Below are 18,800 nucleotides of genomic sequence, written 5' to 3' on the forward strand. Positions count from 1 at the left end.
TTGCATGAAACTTGAGAATGTTTGAAACGATGCTGCAGGATTTGCAACAATATGTGAGGGCAGACACGCGCGCGCGCACACACACACACACACACACACACACAAGTTGACTGTGAAGATCAAACTGTTGGCATAGGAATGTAGTTGCGCTCCAGTCGCTCTGACAACCAGCTATGGAGAAATGCGCCAAAGCCACCACCCTACACCTTGACTCATACATCAAGTTATTTACATGCACACAGAGACACACTGAGTCGACATGCAAAATGAATGACAGGCATGAATGTGTACATATGAGCCTCATTCTCCAGTGTTATGGACAGACGATTGTGTCAAGCTTGATAAATGTTAAGTGGACGTGTACAGACACACATCAACAGCCATGAACTGACATTTACACACAGTCTTTGACACACAAACACACAGTCCAGCACACCCAGGTTCATCCTTGCACTCACAGTCACAGATGCGCTGGCAGATAAGTCGCCTCATGCTTCTGGGAGGGCGTGGTGTTGGGGTCCCTCACCTCTTCTCCAAACTGTACCCCAAAACAGGTACGTACACACCGCACACATACACACACACCTCACATACACTTTATGTGAGGTGTCTAAGGCTGCACACGCACACACCCCTCACATCGCTGTCCGAAAACCCCTCCACCCATACAAGTGCCGGCATTTTCTTTCACTCCTCTCCCTCTCCTATCCCTCCCTCTCCTAGCCTCTCTCCTCCTTCTCTTAGCAGCCTCACAGCCAATCAGGTGGGAGGTGACATCATGTTGTTGCAGCCAGTGTGGAGGCAGGAGGATGAATGCGTGTGTGTGATGGGAGAGAAAGGGAGACACACACAGACACCCCAGGAATATTAACAGGGCTTCTCTATGTCACTGCCAGACCAGCTAACCTAAACTCATTACAACCACCAGACAGCACAAATGCCATCTTCTAGCATCCCCTCTCTCTCTCTCTCTTTCTCTCTCTCTCTCTCTCACCCTCACATACACTCACACACATCAACAACAACAACAACCTCTGAACACACTTTCTGTTGCTATATTTCTGTTTCTCCACATGCACAAAGGAACAAAGGATAATGGAACAATGATTAAAGGAGAGTGATGACAAGGGGGGTACAAAGGGTGAACCACACCCCTCCATCTGAGGCCTTGACCCTCACACACAAACACACAACAACCACAGAGCAGTTAACAGAGCCTGTAGACAGAGATGTTTTTGAGTTTGTTTCTGAAGATAAAAAAAAGCACAGAGAATAATAAGAGACTTTTTTAAACTCAAGTACTAAATAAACAAAATTTTAAAAGTATCTGTTACGGTTGTTGCATCTTCATAATTACTTTGCTAACGGTGCGATTTTAGCTTTACAAAGCACGCACACATAAAAGTACATCTGTTTTTTTTGAGACATCGTGTTAGAGAAAACTAGAATTTCCACTTGACAAAAGCACCCACTTACTCTCAGTGAGAGCTCTACACGGTAATCCACATAGTACAAGGAGAGAAGCTGCAGGTTCAGCTAAATCTGCTGAAATCACAGGATCCATATAAAAAAGAAATGTTAAAAAACCAAACACAGCTTGCACACGGTGGTGCAGTTTTACTGATTTATTGAAGCATGCTCTAAATAGATAAACAGATAAACCTGGAGCCCCACAGAGTGCAAGCTATAGATTTTTTTTTATTCTTTTATTGTTTTGACATTTGGAGTTGGCTTTTTTTGGCTCTGCACCTGACTCATTTTGTGTACATATGCATGACGTTTTCTAGTGTTCTATGTATGTATAAAAAAAAGAATTAACATTTTGACACCTTTAAAACTACCTTACCATTTTTGAAGTGTAGAACTGGGGCCTTATTAGCAACAATAGTTCTGGCTACCTAGCCGTAATCAACTGTGATACTGAATACATTACTTTTTCCTTTTCCAAAATGAGTAAAGTAAAAATGCTTCAAAGTACATTTTCCGCGTGGAGCACATAAACATCCTTGTAGCATCTTTTAGAGCAACAAGAAAAATAAACACCACGTATCACTGTAATTATCCATTATAAGGCTTTATACAACAGGTTTTCAGCTGTCAGAGGGGAAATTAGCTACAGAGACCAAAGCTGTTTTAAGCAAAACCAAAAAAATATTATTATTATTTAAACTGCAATGTTTACTGAACCTTTTGACAAATAACAAAAATAAAGAATTAAATCTAAATTTGTATTTATGATTTAAAATTTTATCATTTTTGCTACCTTCGGCATTTCTGTGCAATTTATTGCTTGAAATGTATGCTAGTTCTCACTGACTGCAGAAGAAATGCAAGAATATAGTGATGTTTATAAATGCACCGAATTATAAAAACATGCATCATAAGGGAATAAATTCACAATCAGATGCACCATTAAGTGAATTTTAATTGGTAACAAAAAAAACCCACGGCTCCATTACATTAGCAGTACTACGACATGCATCACGGGTCTTAGCATTGATTATCAGCTCCTGCTTTTGTCTAGTCAGACCCCACGGGGGTAAATGTCACTGGGTGAAGGGCAGAGCAAAGACACCAGAGAGAAGAGAGAAGGGAGAGATGGAGAGCGTGAATCTCTTCCACAGAACAGACTGCACACATGCTGTTGCCATGACGACCTGTGCAGACCAGCTTCAAACGAATTGAGCAGCAAAGGCGGGGGTGGGGGTTCAAAATATCCCCAATTTGGCTTCATCAACAGTCGGGTTTACTGTTTATTAATTTACTTCATGCTAGTTACATATCAGTACACAGAATGCAGAAACAATCACAGCATACTTAAACAGAGTGAGAGACATCAGCTACACCATGTACCAGGCAGCGTTACCATGGAAACTCCAGGCCAAGCCCCCCCTCCTCTCTCCATGTGGAGAGAAGAGTTAAAAAAAAACCCAAAACTGGAATATAAAGAGGAGAGCGGACAACCAGCTCAAATCTGGTAACCGCCCAGAGAAAATGAAGCAATCCTAAAATGCAGAGATATTAAAACACCTCTACAGAAGCATGCAGCAAAGCAGAAATTTCCAGACGTTAATGTGTGTTACAAGCCAAAAAATAAACATATGATTAGACATTAAGGACTGCTCCCCTGTTTACTTGTCCCTGTCTAAAGAAAAAAAAAGGTGAGAGAAAGTCTAGCTGAGACAGAGCGCTAATCTCAAGTCTTCCATCAAAATTTGTGGGGCTTTTGACCACATGATGGCAGCACTGACTCTGCTCTAACCAAATTATTCTGTCAAACATTAGCAAACCACCTAAAAGGAAGCAGGATACAACACCCTGCTGATCAGAGAAGGACAGAGCATTTGTTTATGCATATGCACCAAAAATAACATTTTAAAAAGGCAGTCACACCAAATCTTCAGAAAACTGATTCACAAGTTTGTGAATGTTTTTACATCAGATATAGGTATCCATATAACAGTGGAACAGTCTGCAATACTGGCCACAATAGTCTTCTGTTTTCAGTCCAAGCTGGTGCACACTAGAACCAAAAGCCCACGCAAAGCTTCATTTAGCTTTAGTGTCACATTGCTCTATGCAAACTTTGCTCTACCTCGCTAACAGATTGTGTTTGTGTACAGGCAGTGTCGCATATTCCTGCTCAGGCCCATGCGACAGCATGCAGAGTCCCACATAGAGGATGACACAAAATATCTTGACACTGCACGATCACTCATATGAGAGTGATGACAACTGGAAAGAAGAACACGAGCAGCACCGTGGTGTCTGAGACAAAAGCTGCTAAAAACTCTCAGCTCCAAAATAAACAAGCAGAAGTATGTATGTCAAAAAAAAAAGACTAATAAAAAACAAACAGCAAATCCTGCAGACATGTTGAGTGAAAAGATAAACCACTGAACATACAGTGGTTTAGATGCAAAATGGGGTAATACTAGAAAAATACATACAAAGGAAAGTGCAAATAAAAAGAAAATGACTTCCTTTGCTTCCATAGAATGACACTAAGTTTTTTTTATACATACTAACAATATATTTAATTGTAGCCCTCAGTTTGGTAACATAAGAGGGTCAAATGCTTCACTTGCGACCAATCTGGGACAGAGAATGACTGAGAGAAAGGGGAGCAAAGGAAAAAAAAGAGACAGGTTTGAGGTTTAAGCTTGGATTCTCTAATAGGAGACAGGCTGCTCCATTTCCAGCCCAGCTCAGAGAAAATGATCTCATTAAAAGAAGACACACATACACAGAGACTCAGACACACACAGGTATAATTTGAGTCCCAATTCCAAGTCGGGGAGAGGGATAAGCCATAATATTCAGTGGAAAGCTTTGCCATGACAATCAGAGTAGCTTGGAAACAGGGTCATGATTCCCTTTGCAGAGACGGTGATGCACTGAAGCAGAATGAGCATGTCTGCAAGAGACACTGTGTGTGTGTGCGCGTGTGTGTGTGTTTGTGTGTGTGAGAGAGAGTCTGTGAGTATGTGTGTGTCACTCCCTGTCAACACTGAAGTACTATGCAAGCAGAGAAAGCTGCTACTGATGGTCAGTTTGGGGCAGTGAATATCACTGCTCTTCCAGTGTGTGTGTGTGGACAGGGCCAAATGTCATTAAGTAAGAGCCGAGCGCAGCGCCATGGGCACTGACATGCTTTACTTTCCCAAGAACCAACACCAGAAAAAACCTCAATTCACCTCTAAACATGTTTACTAATGAATGAAAAAGACCTGTTAGTCATGATCGTTATCACAATTTTGATGACAAAAGTATTTTTTCCCCCCTTTGCTTATGTGAAATTTTGACCTTTCTCAACAACTTCTTTTCATTCGCTTCAAACCAGGAACCCTATAACACAAAGCCACTGGCAACATTTCTTCTCATGTTGTGCAATTTGGTGCACAACATGACACAAGGGTCTGTAACCTGAAACTACCGGTGTGTCATTGTGATGATGGCTTTCTTTGTTACCAGAAACTAAACTGCTTTGAAGAGAAGTGTTTTGTAATTCCATTCGGGTTGGGAAAAATCTTTGGCATGATGAAGACAATAAAAACTACTAACTAACCCATACACAATGTGGGAAACAAAAGGGAGGGAGACAGATTTTTGGGGGGCTCTGCATACCGACCTACTAAACAACACAAAGTAACCTCATTTCAACATCATGTAAACATGTTTTTTTTTTGTTCTCGCAAAAAATGTTGACCTAAAGTGGAAGAAACCCCACATTTGCAAAGCTCTACAATGGACCTTACTATTGTAATGATTACTTTTCAAATCCAAGCACATTTGCACTATATTCACATAACCACAAGTAAGTGAAAGGCTTCACCAGTAAGCCTGGAGATTGAGAGCTGGGGTGTTAACACAGAAGAACAAACACTTGACCTGATATTACTACAAAAGAAAAAGTTTAAGCAAGAGGACAGAAAAGCAAAGACTGAGTGGCTACTTGAGTAAATCCACACTAGACTTGAAGAGCACAGTGGGGAGAGGAAGCTGCAAGAAAATTGGCTTAGCTAGATACGGTGCGGTGCAACTATGACCTCGAGCAACAAGCTACAAAACTACAAGCATCTCTCAAATTTTTAAACAGCTCAGGTTGGGTAGGCCATTGCTCTTGCAGATGCGCAGGCTTGCAATAAATGCAGCATCATGGAGGCATTTGAGGACACCCCAGTTTTCCCCTCGCATGCACGCACATGCGCGCACACACCAAAGCACTTGGGGTGAAAGTGCAATGAGTTTAAGCTGATTTCAATCTAAAACCATATGCTGGGCAGCTTTTGTGTGAGTGCCAGCATCCACAGCCAGATGAGATTAAACACTCAACCACACACACCCGGGCACAAACACACACACACACACTTACCATTATCATCATCCCCAAATGCCATAGTTACAGCGTTATGGGTCAAATCCGCTGGTTTGCTCTGTATTCACTTCTGTCCCTCTGTTCTCGCCTTTGTTATCTCCTCTATCTCCGTTTCTCCCTCGTTTGTTCAATCTCTCTCTGTCATGATGAATCAGGGAGAGGCAGTGACAGGCACAGCGCTGTGACTCGGCTACTGCCAGCGATCTCTGTCAGCTTCCTCCCTCGATCCTCTGCCCTCCTCGCGTCCCTCCCTCCTCTATCCTCAGCAACAGCTGCCTCAAACCCCTTCAAAGAGAACGCCAAGAGCTGGCCTGAAAGCGATGTGGGGCAAGGGCAAGTACGAAGGCATTTGTGTGCCTGTGTGTATTTTGGCAGATGGTTTGAGCTTGTGTCCCTAACTTAGAGGTTGAAGAGTCTTTACAAACAAAAACAAACCTCATACTCACTACATTCTGTGGCAGATCATCCACTACTGTTTTTGACATAGTTTCTCAACAAAAGTAACGCAAGATGTCACTGATGTTAGATGTAAAGCGTCAAACAAGAATTAAGAAAGCAGGAACGTGTTGAGAAAACAGACTCCAGAGATACTTCATTATTCGACAAAAAGACTCACATTTATCTTTGCTGTACATAAAAATTTAACAGAATGGTAGATGCAACCACCTGTTACCTGTGAAGCTAGAAAAGATGTAGTAAGAGCAGAGTTCAAACATTTTGTGATAAAAAAAAAAGAGTTAACTTTGGCACAAACAGCACAGCAGCAGTGGTTTTACAAGATGGAAACAAATTATTTTCACATTTCCATAATAAAGAGAAAGTAAAGGTGGCTCTACAGGCAAGACAGAAGTGAAATATGATTATCCCATTTAATATTAAACTATTACTAACCTAACATAATGTAATTAAAGATAAACAGACAGGTATTGGCTGATGAGGCAAAACTATCAAATCATAGGATTTGGCAATTGCACTATTTTAACCCCTTTCTCTTCTATTTATCTTTCTAACATGTTTCAGATTATTTTTTCACTGTATGAATGATGCTCATAGGTCTTTTTTGTTAGTCCAACTGAAACTAACCATTATTTTCATTATTCAAACACACGGAAAAACAAACGCTTTGCATTCTCGGTTTCAAAGATCTCCTAGCCAACAGTCTTGAAGATGATTAACATATCACTGAACTAAGGGATTAAATGATTAACAGTCTACACACTAAAGCAAAGACCTTTGGTTTTAGACAGTGATAAAACAAGGTATCTGGCACTTTTTATTTACTGTTAAATAATAATAAGGCTGCACAATTAATCGCAATTTTGGCCTCCCACAATTGGTGCACTTTTCCAATTGAACACCAAATCGAAAGAAATTGAGCGCTCCCGAGATCAAATACAATGAAGTTCCTGCATGTGTCAGTCACAGCTGTTCCCTGCACTGCACAGCTTCAAGTTTCTTGGATGCAGCATGAACGAGTGACATTATATTTAAAAAAACCCAACAACAACAGACAACAGATAACAGACCGCTGGGGGAAAAAAAAAAAGACTAAGGTAGAAGGCAAAGGGCTTGTTTGGAGAAGCAGGCCATCATCTGCTGTGAAAACACTTCAGATTTAGGCCAATTTCTTAGTAATAATTCTAGTCATAATCATGTAGCCCTATTTACATAAAAAACATTAATCATGAAAAGCAGTGAAAATTAAAATTACTGTTTGTTTCAGCCTCATTAGGCAGGGAAAGGTATGCACCCAGAAAAGTACAAACAATGCCAACTGTGGTGTGACCAGCTGTAGTAGCTGAGGCATTACAAAGAAAGAAGCTTAAACACACTTGAGGCAGCAGCCAAGGCCAAACAGCAGGGCGTGTAGCTAAAGTTCACCGAGGTAAGCCTCTGCAATTACTTCCACTTCATGTTTACTCAGGGAGTTTGAAAATACGGTCAGTGCAAAAGTCCAGATTGTCAAGTTTTTAAAGCAAAAGAAGAAAACAAGTGAGTGGCAAAAAGGGTAAAAAGAATGGGTATATAGAGCAAAAAACGCAGTCACAACTAGGGATATTACAGAGATACAAATATAGAAATATACGTAAATTGGGTAAATACCTCAAAATTTAATCTAAGAGCAATTACAAAGTTACAACATGACATAGTTGACATAAAAGGAACAGATGTGGAAGATGACGTTGAAACTCTCAATACTTCATACTCTTCATTCCGTCATTATGAAAGCAACACGAGAGGCAACAACTGTGTGATTTCAGTAAACCTAACACCTAACCCACAGAAATATGTAATATGTAACACCCCAATCGCCACCTCCAATCTAAGATGCCCTAACCATAACTGTGACAATTCATAATGCAGACTGACAGCCAGGGCATTAGAGGACATATACCCCGAAGTCTGTGTGTGCAAATGTGTTTCAGAGAAATAAAGCAGAGACCCTTTCACTTTCTCTCTCCTTTCCTCTGTCACTATTTGACACAACCCACCTGAAGGTGTCATATTTTGTATTTAACCCGGCCAGCACGATGGCTGTGACAACCAAAACATAAACAGAAGATTTTAGTAAGGCTGAGATTTTAACCTTTAATGACTGCACCAGAGACGTGCGGTTCTTCTCAAAAGGTTTAAACCAGCCCACAGAAATCAGTATGGGGCTCTAAACTCTGCCTAACTTTACCTATACTGGAAAGAAATAGAAAGAATTTCCTATTCCCTACATTAAGATTGCTTATATTTCATAAAAATAATATGAATGTTATTGAACTCATTTTATTTTCTCATGGCTGTGGACCCTTTCAAAAATAAATAAATAAATGAATAAATAAATCACACAGTGCTTCACCCTGAATGTAAACGCACAATTTGTAGTTTTAAATGTAGACAACACACTCTGTATGACTAACTTCCATAACATATATGGTCCATATAGAAATCCCCTCATAGGGCACAAACCAAAACTGACTCCAAGCACCTAAACTTGAGCACGGCTTGACTTTAAAACCGGACTCTTATCCTGAGCCGAAGGTAGACAGACAAACTTATAGAAACTAAATCAACTAAACACAATATTCTTGAAAGATTTCAGATATTTTATACTTTTTTATCATTATTTCAGACTGACTTAAAAGCTTAATTCACTTATCATTGAATTTGATATTAAGAAAGACATAAAAACACACAAAAAAACAAACATATGACATCAGGAGGTAGTTTGATACATTTTTAGTACTTTTGAGCAACTCGGCTAAACTTGTGTACAAAATTTAACATTTACACTTTTATTTTAAGCATGTTTGACAATTTAGAGGTCTGGGCTGCTGAACACCCACCAACTTTCATGTCCTGGGCACCTTTTTGATGCCCAGGACATGATCAGTTGCCTGACAGCCAAACAACCAATCACAGCTGTTTTTTGTCACAGCGAGTTTAAATGAAAGCGAGAGTGCCAAACGAATAAATATTCTGTCTGGAAACAATCGCTGCTTTCATCCTGGGAAAAGCACATGACAGATGACAACAACGCAGAGTTAAAAACATTAACAATTCATCACAACAACTACACAATCACAAACCCAAATCACAACTTTGCTCCAAGCCCCGGGGAAGTGGGATTTTAAAAGTCAGACTCCCTTCATCTCACTTCGGCCCACAAAGACAGCAGCTAAAGCCTTACGTGCCGTGTCTTTCCCTATGCCTCCCTCCAAGTAAACCAGCTGCAACAGCCTGTCAAGCACCAACTCCCTGCTGTACCCGGTGGACAGATACAGTGACAGGACAGCCTGAAGGTATATCATCCAATGACAACCTCTGTCAGACACCAACAGCAAACCCAGCTGACCTCGGAGGGAGCACAAACTCGGCTTAAAGCCACATGTCAACTCAATTTGGTGGAGATTTAGAAAACATTTCAGTAAAAATAATATTCATTATCTTGGAAACTTCATCGCTCTCATAATTTATAAAGTACTAAATAGTCTGTACACATCAGTGGTTCCCAAATGTGTTGGACGATTGTGTGACAATCACACATTATTAATGCAATTTGCAACTGAACAAAATGCAATGCATAAAATGTTAATTTTCTCCACCAGTACTTTGCATGCACTCATTCCCCGAATAGAAGCAAACTCTGTACCCTAAAAATATGATTCAGAAACTTCAAAGGGAACCCCAGTCTGTTCACACAGTTGCAGGGTGGTGGGAATTATGAGAGCGTGACAAATCAAAGGCCCTGACTGACAGATAGGAGCTGACAGCAAAAATCTGCAAGGGAGGAAATACATCACTCTGTTGTTTGGAGCAAAATAAAAATAAATCACCACCAGTCCAGACCACCCAGCACCTAAAGAAAGACTGTAAGACAGCATTGTGAAAGCTACCTGCGTTATGGATTCAGGTAGACTGAGAATGTCAAGACATTTGGCCTGCTTCAAAAGAGCACTGGATCTGAACCCGAAGAAGCCTGTCTAATAATGTATAACAAGGCAATGGAAGCACAATGTATACTTGCTGAGCAGCAATTAAAAAAAAGAAAAAGGAAAAAGAAATTTCTAGATGCTGCAAATGGTTTTATCAAGAGGGCCTACAGCAATGCATTCCACAGAAGGGTTGATGGCATGTTTGACAGAGGCTGCTTTGCACAGATGATTAATAAGTGTGCCTTTGAAGATCAGCCCTGCCCTTTGCTGCGTGTTGGGAAGAATATGTTTAAAAACAGAAACCCACTAGTATACATAACCAGATTTTAAACTGACAAGCTATACTTTATATACTGATGATGCCTTTACTGGAACCCCCATCAGCTTTTATGCAGCTCCATGCTTCCAATTTTCCAATTATCAACAGTTCCACAAGATCTGTTATCAACCAGAAAGTAGATGCACAACCCAGAAAGATAAAGGCAAACTGCTGGTCTCTGCTTTTAGATGAGAACAGTGCTTTTTGTGTAACTGAATAAATTATCATACATCAAGGCAGTGTGACTGCAGTTTGTTAAGTGACATGATAGATGGGAAGAACAACGGGAAACCACTGATTCATTGTTTTTGCTTCTAAATGATACTCTGATAACTCAGCTCAGAGGATGTGCTCATACCAAATACCAATCTCATACCTTTCTTTTCTCAAAAATCAAACTCTGTTTATCTTACTGGAACGGATACTAAAAAAATGAAGTCCCATGGGAACTGAATAACCTATATTCAAGATTTAAGTAAAGGCTTTCAGACACACACTTAATAAGCATCATGTCTGCTTCTAATACATATGTAAACAGGGAAACCTCACATTTTCATTTGTGCATAGTGTCAAAAACTCCCTGAGGTGCTGCTTAACGCACTTTTATAACCCGAAAATTTAAAAGTGCAGAGTGAAATATTACTGTGAGGGTTACTGTCAATATAATTACAATTCTCCAGGGTCAAACAACACTGGCTCCACAGACCACCTTACTGCTGGGGAGGGGAAAACTCAGCAGCAGCCTTCAGCTCAGGTTTGGTTCTGCTGAAGCACCCGCGCGTGCACATGGACGTGCACGCACACGCAAACTCTAAACCATTAATCTTGTTAGGACCTCTTACAGGAGCTCATGGCAACAAACTGACACAACCACAAAAGCACATGCAGATTTAGACACACAAGCACAGGCACCCCCCGCCCCTCGAAAGACACACACACAATGTTGCTCCCTTATGAAACACACCCACTACATGACAACAGTGAAACCATCTTGACAATGTGACTCAACTTGGTGGCTATCCAATTCAAGTGTGGCAAAGTAAATGAGAGAACGCACTGACCGTGACTCGGGCTGAGAGCCATGTTGCCCGAATTCAAGGCTTCATCAAAACGAGCAAATATCGTCTGTAACCTGGAGAAAGAGAAAAGGAAGATTAGTAGTGTCGAGCACAGATATACAGTAGAATGTTAATATCACCAAAGCTGTCAAACTAAATTTATTTAAATGAAGAAATTACAATCAAGTCCAGAATTTAAAAAAATAAAATAAAATGTAAGCACCCCACAGAGACGTTTGACCAAAACACAAACAAGGTGCTAAGAATTCCAAATGAGACTCATTATCAAAATCAGCAGCAGCAGCAGCAGCAACATGTGGACAGTATCCACGCCTTTCTGTCTGATTGTGGGTGGGTGTGTCTATTATGGCAGTCACACTCATGAAGCTGCAGCAGCAACACCCCAAGTGTCCTCTTATAACATCCTACTAGCATCAGACAGACACACACGAAACCACCAGCCAGGTCTGCTCAGTCACGTGATTAATAGGTAGGACTGTCAGCGTAGTAACAGGGCAGATATCCATCTCAATCAACAAATAGCTCAAGCTAAAATAACTTGGTCATCCATTCAAATGCACAACTGGTTAGACAAAAACACAACAAAGACTAAAACACATGACCCCGAATAACATGCCTTTATGTCTGCTTTGCCGAAAGGTTAACCATGGATGGGCGCACACAACAATTAGAGCAATACACACCGTGCTCTTTCTGTCTGTCTTTTGGTGTCTGCTTGCTGGTCCACAACCGCCAGACAGCTAAGCAGCTTCTGATAAGTGACGATTAGCGTTGCAACTAGCTCCTCAGCCGTGCACCATTTTCACGTGGTTCCCTTTCTTTCATTAGCATTTTGTGCATCTGTTTGTTTCAGCAAAAATCTAGCATTTAGTCTTCAGCACTGATTTGCCTCAGTATTTCCCCGTGGGCTGATTAATAGCTTGCTGCGTTGCTACGCAATCTTGCATTAGCTCCCATGTTGGTGACACACTCTGGTCCTCAGCTCCCCTCAGCTCTTTGTATCCAACATGGTGCAGTGGCTCCGAGAGGGAGGGAGGGAGGAAAGAAGACGGGAAGAGAGGGAGGGAGTGTGTGTGTGAGAGAGAGAGAGAGGGGGGGGGGGAAGCCAAACGGCGAGAGACCCAAGCATGCTACGGGCATGCGACAAAGCACCACCTACTGTCACACATACACACTATACACACAAACACCAACTGAACAACCTAAACAGCAGTACGTACAGTAAATTTCCAGGCAGCGTCTTTGTGTGTCTGTATGAGCAGGAGAGAGAGTCAAATGGGCCAGTTTGTGTGACAGACAGCAAAGAGATTCAGTTACCCTTTACATAACCTCCCTCTCATACACAGACACACACGTACTCGTCAGAGGGGGAGGGGCTGTGTGGCTAACAGCAGACAGCGCTGCTCCTCCCCCCTCAGTGTCTTGCCTTCTCATCCCACTTGCACATGTTCCCTCCCTCTTCTTATTTCTTCTATCTTTCATCTTTTTATCGCGGCCATTGAAAAACCCCTGTGTCCATCAGAGGACTCATGTCCTTCAGGTAACTCATCTCCAAATCAAAACACATGAGGCAGGCGTGATGAATGCTCACTCAACCAGCATTTGACCTACTTATAGGAAGCTGCTGTCAGATGGTAACCCCTTGTTCTTACCAGTAATGGACCCAACATTACAACTGTACTTCCAGACACAACTCCAGTAAATAAGCCAACTGTAAAATTAAGTTCCACTTTCAGGTTTCTTCATGCACCATTATGTCATTTGAAATAGGTTTTTAATTTCAATCTAAGTCCTATTCACAACGCCTGATCACCAAATCCAAGTAGTGTTTTGGCTCGTGTCAGCAGGTTTAACCTGTGTCTAAACATCTGATCTGAGGTCATAAGATATGCACATCTATATGCTTATTTCACTGAAAATTGATTAGATGAAATGACTTATTATGAATTATGTCAAGTTACAACTGGAACATTTTGAGACTGTTGTAAGGGGGAAAAATGTATTTATTTATACAGATAATCCCATCAAAATTCAGTGTCTCATTTACAACAGAGAGCTGTTTCATACAGTAACTTAATTTTGGGAAATAGCTTTTAATCATTTAGCTGGCACAGTCCAAAATAGGTTTTAGATTGTAAAATGGTAAATGGTAAATTTGGTAAATGGTAAACTTGCCTCCACACATGACAACTGCCGGTATGTGCAAGAAATATTTTGCACACATTTTTAAAAATGTGTGCTTGTTTGGTATTTAAGGGATGTGGTCATTCAACAATTATTCCTCTTTTATGACTTCATCTTTCTGTCCATTATCTAATGCCAACTCTGCAGAGCTGATATGTCATCAAGTCAGCAAGATCCTGGCCAGAGCCTTGCTTTCCACTCAGTAACCCTTTGGGTTGCTCCGTATGAAATCAATTATTAAATAAAAAAAACAATTTAAACTGAATTTTTAAAAAATCCCACTGTACAATAACATTAGTATATTAGGTATATTAAGTTACAACCCCTCAAATTATAGGGGTGGAAATTTTTGTACTTTATAATTTGCGTTTGCGTTATTTTTTCCAAACATTACACGACACTTGGAGTGATTGTGAAACTGATTTGGCTGCAGTTTTTAAACAGAGCTTTAATGTGTTTTCACTCTGACACTTTCACAACGATACCTACTGTAATGTTTTGAAGCCTAAAAAAAATAAATTAGCAAATAAATGCATAACACAATTTAAAAAGCACAAAATTCTCAAATACCTCTATGGGTCTGTAACTCAGACAACTTTCATAACATGAAGGTAAAAATTTAGCATGGCTTCATTAAACATATGAACAAAAACACACAAAGCAATTCCAACAGCTTTGCTCCAGGTTTTGTACTAAGGCTATTTGCCTATAGGAGACCTAAAGCTGACTGAAACATCACTAATAAAATTAATGAGAGTTTTGATCAGTAAAACTGCAGTATTGTGGATGTTCACACCACTATTCTTATACAAACTATACAAAGTAACAAAAACAGGTTTGGGAGATTCATGATGCATACAATACATATAAAAATTCACGTGCAGAATTCAGTAATAATTATACACAACATCTGTTCAGGAAGAACAAGCAGGCTGTAAATCACTGCATCTGTCAGGCCTCCGATATTTAAATGAAGGCAGACAGCCACACCACTCTGTAAATCCCACACATTCAGACAGTGTGTTTACACTGGAGACGGACTGGCTTAATATGCACAGCACATGACACATGACCACAGCCAGCATTCACAGACGCAAGACTCATACTGAGCAGTCAGCATACAGCACTGGCTGTTGCTCGACTCTCACACGTGGGAGAAAGCGGTAAAAAAGGGGGCAGAAAGAAGGGGTCACTGTGTGCTCAGAATAACCTTCAACCCTGCACATGTAGCCAGGACGACCAAAGCGGGACAAAACCACTCATTAAACCTGTTCTGATGACTCGAACACAGTTTTTCCAGTTTTTACCCCCATTTCTGTTACTCCACCCAACGTCTTTGTACCCCGTGGCTGCACCCTCTCACCCTCCTCCCTCATTCAGTCGGCATTGTGCTCTGGATGAAAGTGCCTCTGTGTGTGCGAAGGGCAGAGTGGTGCATGGTGTGGCTTGGGACAAACTGAGTGCCAAGGCCACGGGACTCCATAGAAACACAGGCAACAACAAACTCAAAAAATAAATATATAAATAATAATAATTAAAAAAAAAAAATACTACGAAAAAGAACAAAAACTCACCGTGCAGCTGGAAGTCCTCTCTTTCCAATGTCTGCTCTGACCTTCTCTCCAACGTGACGATAAACATCCACCAGCGTTGTTATCGACGCCTCACGTACCTAAACAGCAGACGTTCACCAATTTAATAACCCTCCACACATAAACACATGGAAAGAGATTCAAGTGCTGGGTTACCTAGCACACTATAAAAAATGATATTTGTGTTTGTTAAGACTGAGATCGATTCTCCCTCATAATTCGACAAAGATTACACTCATGTTCATAGACTAAGAGACACAAACATGCAAACACACTAAAAAATAAACCCCTGAGAGCCCATACTGTTCCCTCCTATGGGAGCCATATGATTTGCTAGTTATTGCTGTAAACACTGTTGTGATTGGCTACAAGGATATTGTTGAAGGGATTCTCAGCACCCAAGGGTGGGCAGGCCTTTCTAGGATGTTGATTGGCCAGGACAGTATGTGGGTAGATAATCATTGGGTAGAAGATAGGAGCAGATTTCAGCTTTGGGGTGCAACTCTGCAGGAGGTTAAACCTCTCTCTATTCCTCACACTGACACACACACACACAGAGCTAATACTCTTGTGTGGTTTAACAACCGGGTGCTCATGATTCAGCAGTGAAGCTGGGTGGTGGGTACAGAGCCCATCTCCTCACTAATAACAGTAATAATCACAGTGCTGCCTTAAGATGAAACCCAACACACTTTGACTGCTGAGAGCTGAACAAAAAGGCTTATCGACAAACTGGCTCAACAAAAACGATGACGAGCCACACGCAGTCAAAACAAACACACACAAAAAGGTACAATTTTCCCCACAGTCATGTAATCATGTATAACACTGCAGCTCTTACCTGTGGGTTTTGGTCTCCTGTCAGCGAGCAGAGATGAGGAACTATTTTACTGAGGCTCAGCGGCTGGGCTCCATACCTGAAACAGTGTGAAACAGGCACAAGAGGAAACGTAAAAGATAGAGGTGACAGTTGCCGGTGAAAATATAATTATCTGGTGTTCTTTTATAATAGAAACCTCGCTCCTCTCATTGAAAATATTTTTAGAAATTTGAAAAACATATCTATTCTAAGGCAGACTGACCTTTTAGTAGCCTGTTATAAGCTACAAACACTATCTACAAACCACTGGATTATATTTGGGGCCTCCCCACAAAATACTTTGTGTCACATTTATATACAGCCCACACACACACACACACACACACACACACACACACAAGCCTCAGAAATTTAACATCACAAATGTAAAAAACATTAGCAAACAAAGATGGTTTCTTAATTTCTTCTGTTCTGTCCAGTTATTTTAAAAAAACAAAAAAACAAAACAAAAAAAACCCACACTTAGGTTTCAGAGCACTAACTGCAATACCATGCACTGTTGGTGTTTTCACAACTCTCTGAAACTCCACTGATGGGCTGGAGCACCAGAGAGCACTCCTACTAAGATGAAAATAAAAGCTGCAATAACATCTTACTTCTTTACATCGACCCAGTCCTCTAAGAGGACAAGTGGACCAAAACCACACCCTCCATGCACAACAGACCCACCTGATCCACTCATCCTAGAAGTAAAGAGCTCAGGTTTTAAACTTTTTACCTGTCTGTATGTTCACTGTGCACTTAACAAAAAATAGAAATAAATGAACACCCAGAAGCAGCCCATTTCTGTGCCATGTTTTACTCATTCTACTCACTCATTATGGATGCCCGGGTACGTAAAGCACACATGCTCAGTGTATCTATTACATAGCAGCTTAGCATTTAGCACAACAGTGTCACCTTCCATTAGCAAAAAGATGCTAAAATTAGCACAGCAATTCTAATAGTCTAAATTTGCTCTGTGTGTGGGTGAGCTCAAGGTGGAAAACAGAGTAAAGGCCAAACTGCACAGATCTTGACTGCTGTGAACAAGCAGCAACAAACAAGTACCTGTACAGACAGAAGTGTCCCTGTAGTCCTACACACACAACCTGTCGTAACTACAACCTGCCGTCCAACAACTTACTGCCCAAATCTGAATAAAAACAGATTGCAATGAAATCAAAAAGATTAAAACCCATATTTATTTTAAAACAGTAGAAATGCAAAAGATAAAAGACTACAACTGAGCAATGTTATTTTTTTCCTTTTTTTTTTTTTAAAGGTCATTTTTACCCCTCTGCCTCCCAGCAGATTTCAAATTCCTATGTTGCTTTCTTATCATTTATTGCAGTGACAATATTTACAAAAAACCTGACCTCTGACCTTGAGGTCAAGGTCACTAGGATTGACACTCTTCTGAGATTTTTAGTAAATGCACAAATTGTTTGAGTTTGAAACATTTATGTCACCTTGTTGTAAAGTCATTGCATTCACAAACTTAGCTATCCATGCCACCCGTCCGCCTGGAGGGGTGATGACAATACCTCAAACAAACCACATTTAAAAAAAAGAGTTTGTAAACAACAGTTGTAAACAACTCAATTTTAGTAACCGATATTTTGTCTTTAAAACTGCATCCTGCTCTAGTCTCATAACATATTTTGAAAAGTGACAAGCTAGTGGGGGGTGGGGAAATGGGAAGAAACGTGCACCACCTCAGAGTCACACAAACAGTTAAGAGGATTAATCCTGGAAAGTCGGAACATGTGTGCTCCTTGAGCAAACAAAATAGGTCATGGAAGGTGGTGGTAATAGCTCTGTGCAGCCCTCACCGAGCCAAACACTTACTAACAGAGATTGAAAGCAGTGTAGGATTGCATAATCTGTGTTATATTATCCATTACATTATGAACTTACTTAAGGATTAAAATATGAGATTTAACACACAGAGAATGAAAAAGATTACCTATGCTTAATAAACTTGCCATTTCATTCTGGAAGCATTACAGATAAAGGAGAAGTTACTCACATGCTGAGCGTGGCACTGAGACAGAGGCAGATTCCTTCTCGAGAGCGGAAGTTCTTGTGCTTTAAACCAGGTAGCAGCCTTTCCCAAACATACTGCATGAAGGAGAACAAGAAGGATAAAAGTGTGAGCAAGCGTGAGAGAGAAAGAAAAAGAAAAGAAGGGGTGTCAGTAGGTCATCATCATCACCAACTCATCATTGGATGAGCAGTTTATGGAGTACAGAGGAGGTCACAATCTATGGAGATGAGCACGTGTGGCATGTGTAAATAAAACAAAACATTATGGAGTACTCTGTGTAATTCCTTCAATATCCACAAGAGGGGGTGGATAGGTAGCGTGCATGTCCACTGTAGTGTTTTTAATGCATTACTAATATGGAGGTGGCTTTAATTTGCCCGTTTTTTTTCTCTGCTGTGTCACATTTTTAGAATAA

The 18,800-nt window shown here is 40.7% G+C and overlaps 1 protein-coding gene across 32 annotated transcripts in view; it reads right to left on the reverse strand.

Moving 5' to 3' along the window:
• The window catches only part of clasp2 (cytoplasmic linker associated protein 2), a 62,800-nt gene that overhangs the window by 29,864 nt on the left and 14,136 nt on the right, over positions 1-18,800 (reverse strand). For 31 of the 32 annotated variants that reach the window (XM_031729321.2, XM_039605665.1, XM_039605663.1 and 28 more), the window contains exons 4-7: positions 18,368-18,459; positions 16,318-16,393; positions 15,459-15,556; positions 11,683-11,753 (exon numbers count right to left, since the gene is read on the reverse strand). In XM_031729321.2, coding sequence (XP_031585181.1) covers positions 11,683-11,753; positions 15,459-15,556; positions 16,318-16,393; positions 18,368-18,459 — 337 coding nt within the window. Of the gene's footprint in view, positions 1-11,682; positions 11,754-12,383; positions 12,509-15,458; positions 15,557-16,317; positions 16,394-18,367; positions 18,460-18,800 lie in introns of those variants that run through there. The other variant, XM_039605677.1, reaches the window with a different exon arrangement.

This window comes from Oreochromis aureus, linkage group 22, assembly GCF_013358895.1.
Source record: "Oreochromis aureus strain Israel breed Guangdong linkage group 22, ZZ_aureus, whole genome shotgun sequence".
NCBI classification, from domain to species: domain Eukaryota; kingdom Metazoa; phylum Chordata; class Actinopteri; order Cichliformes; family Cichlidae; genus Oreochromis; species Oreochromis aureus.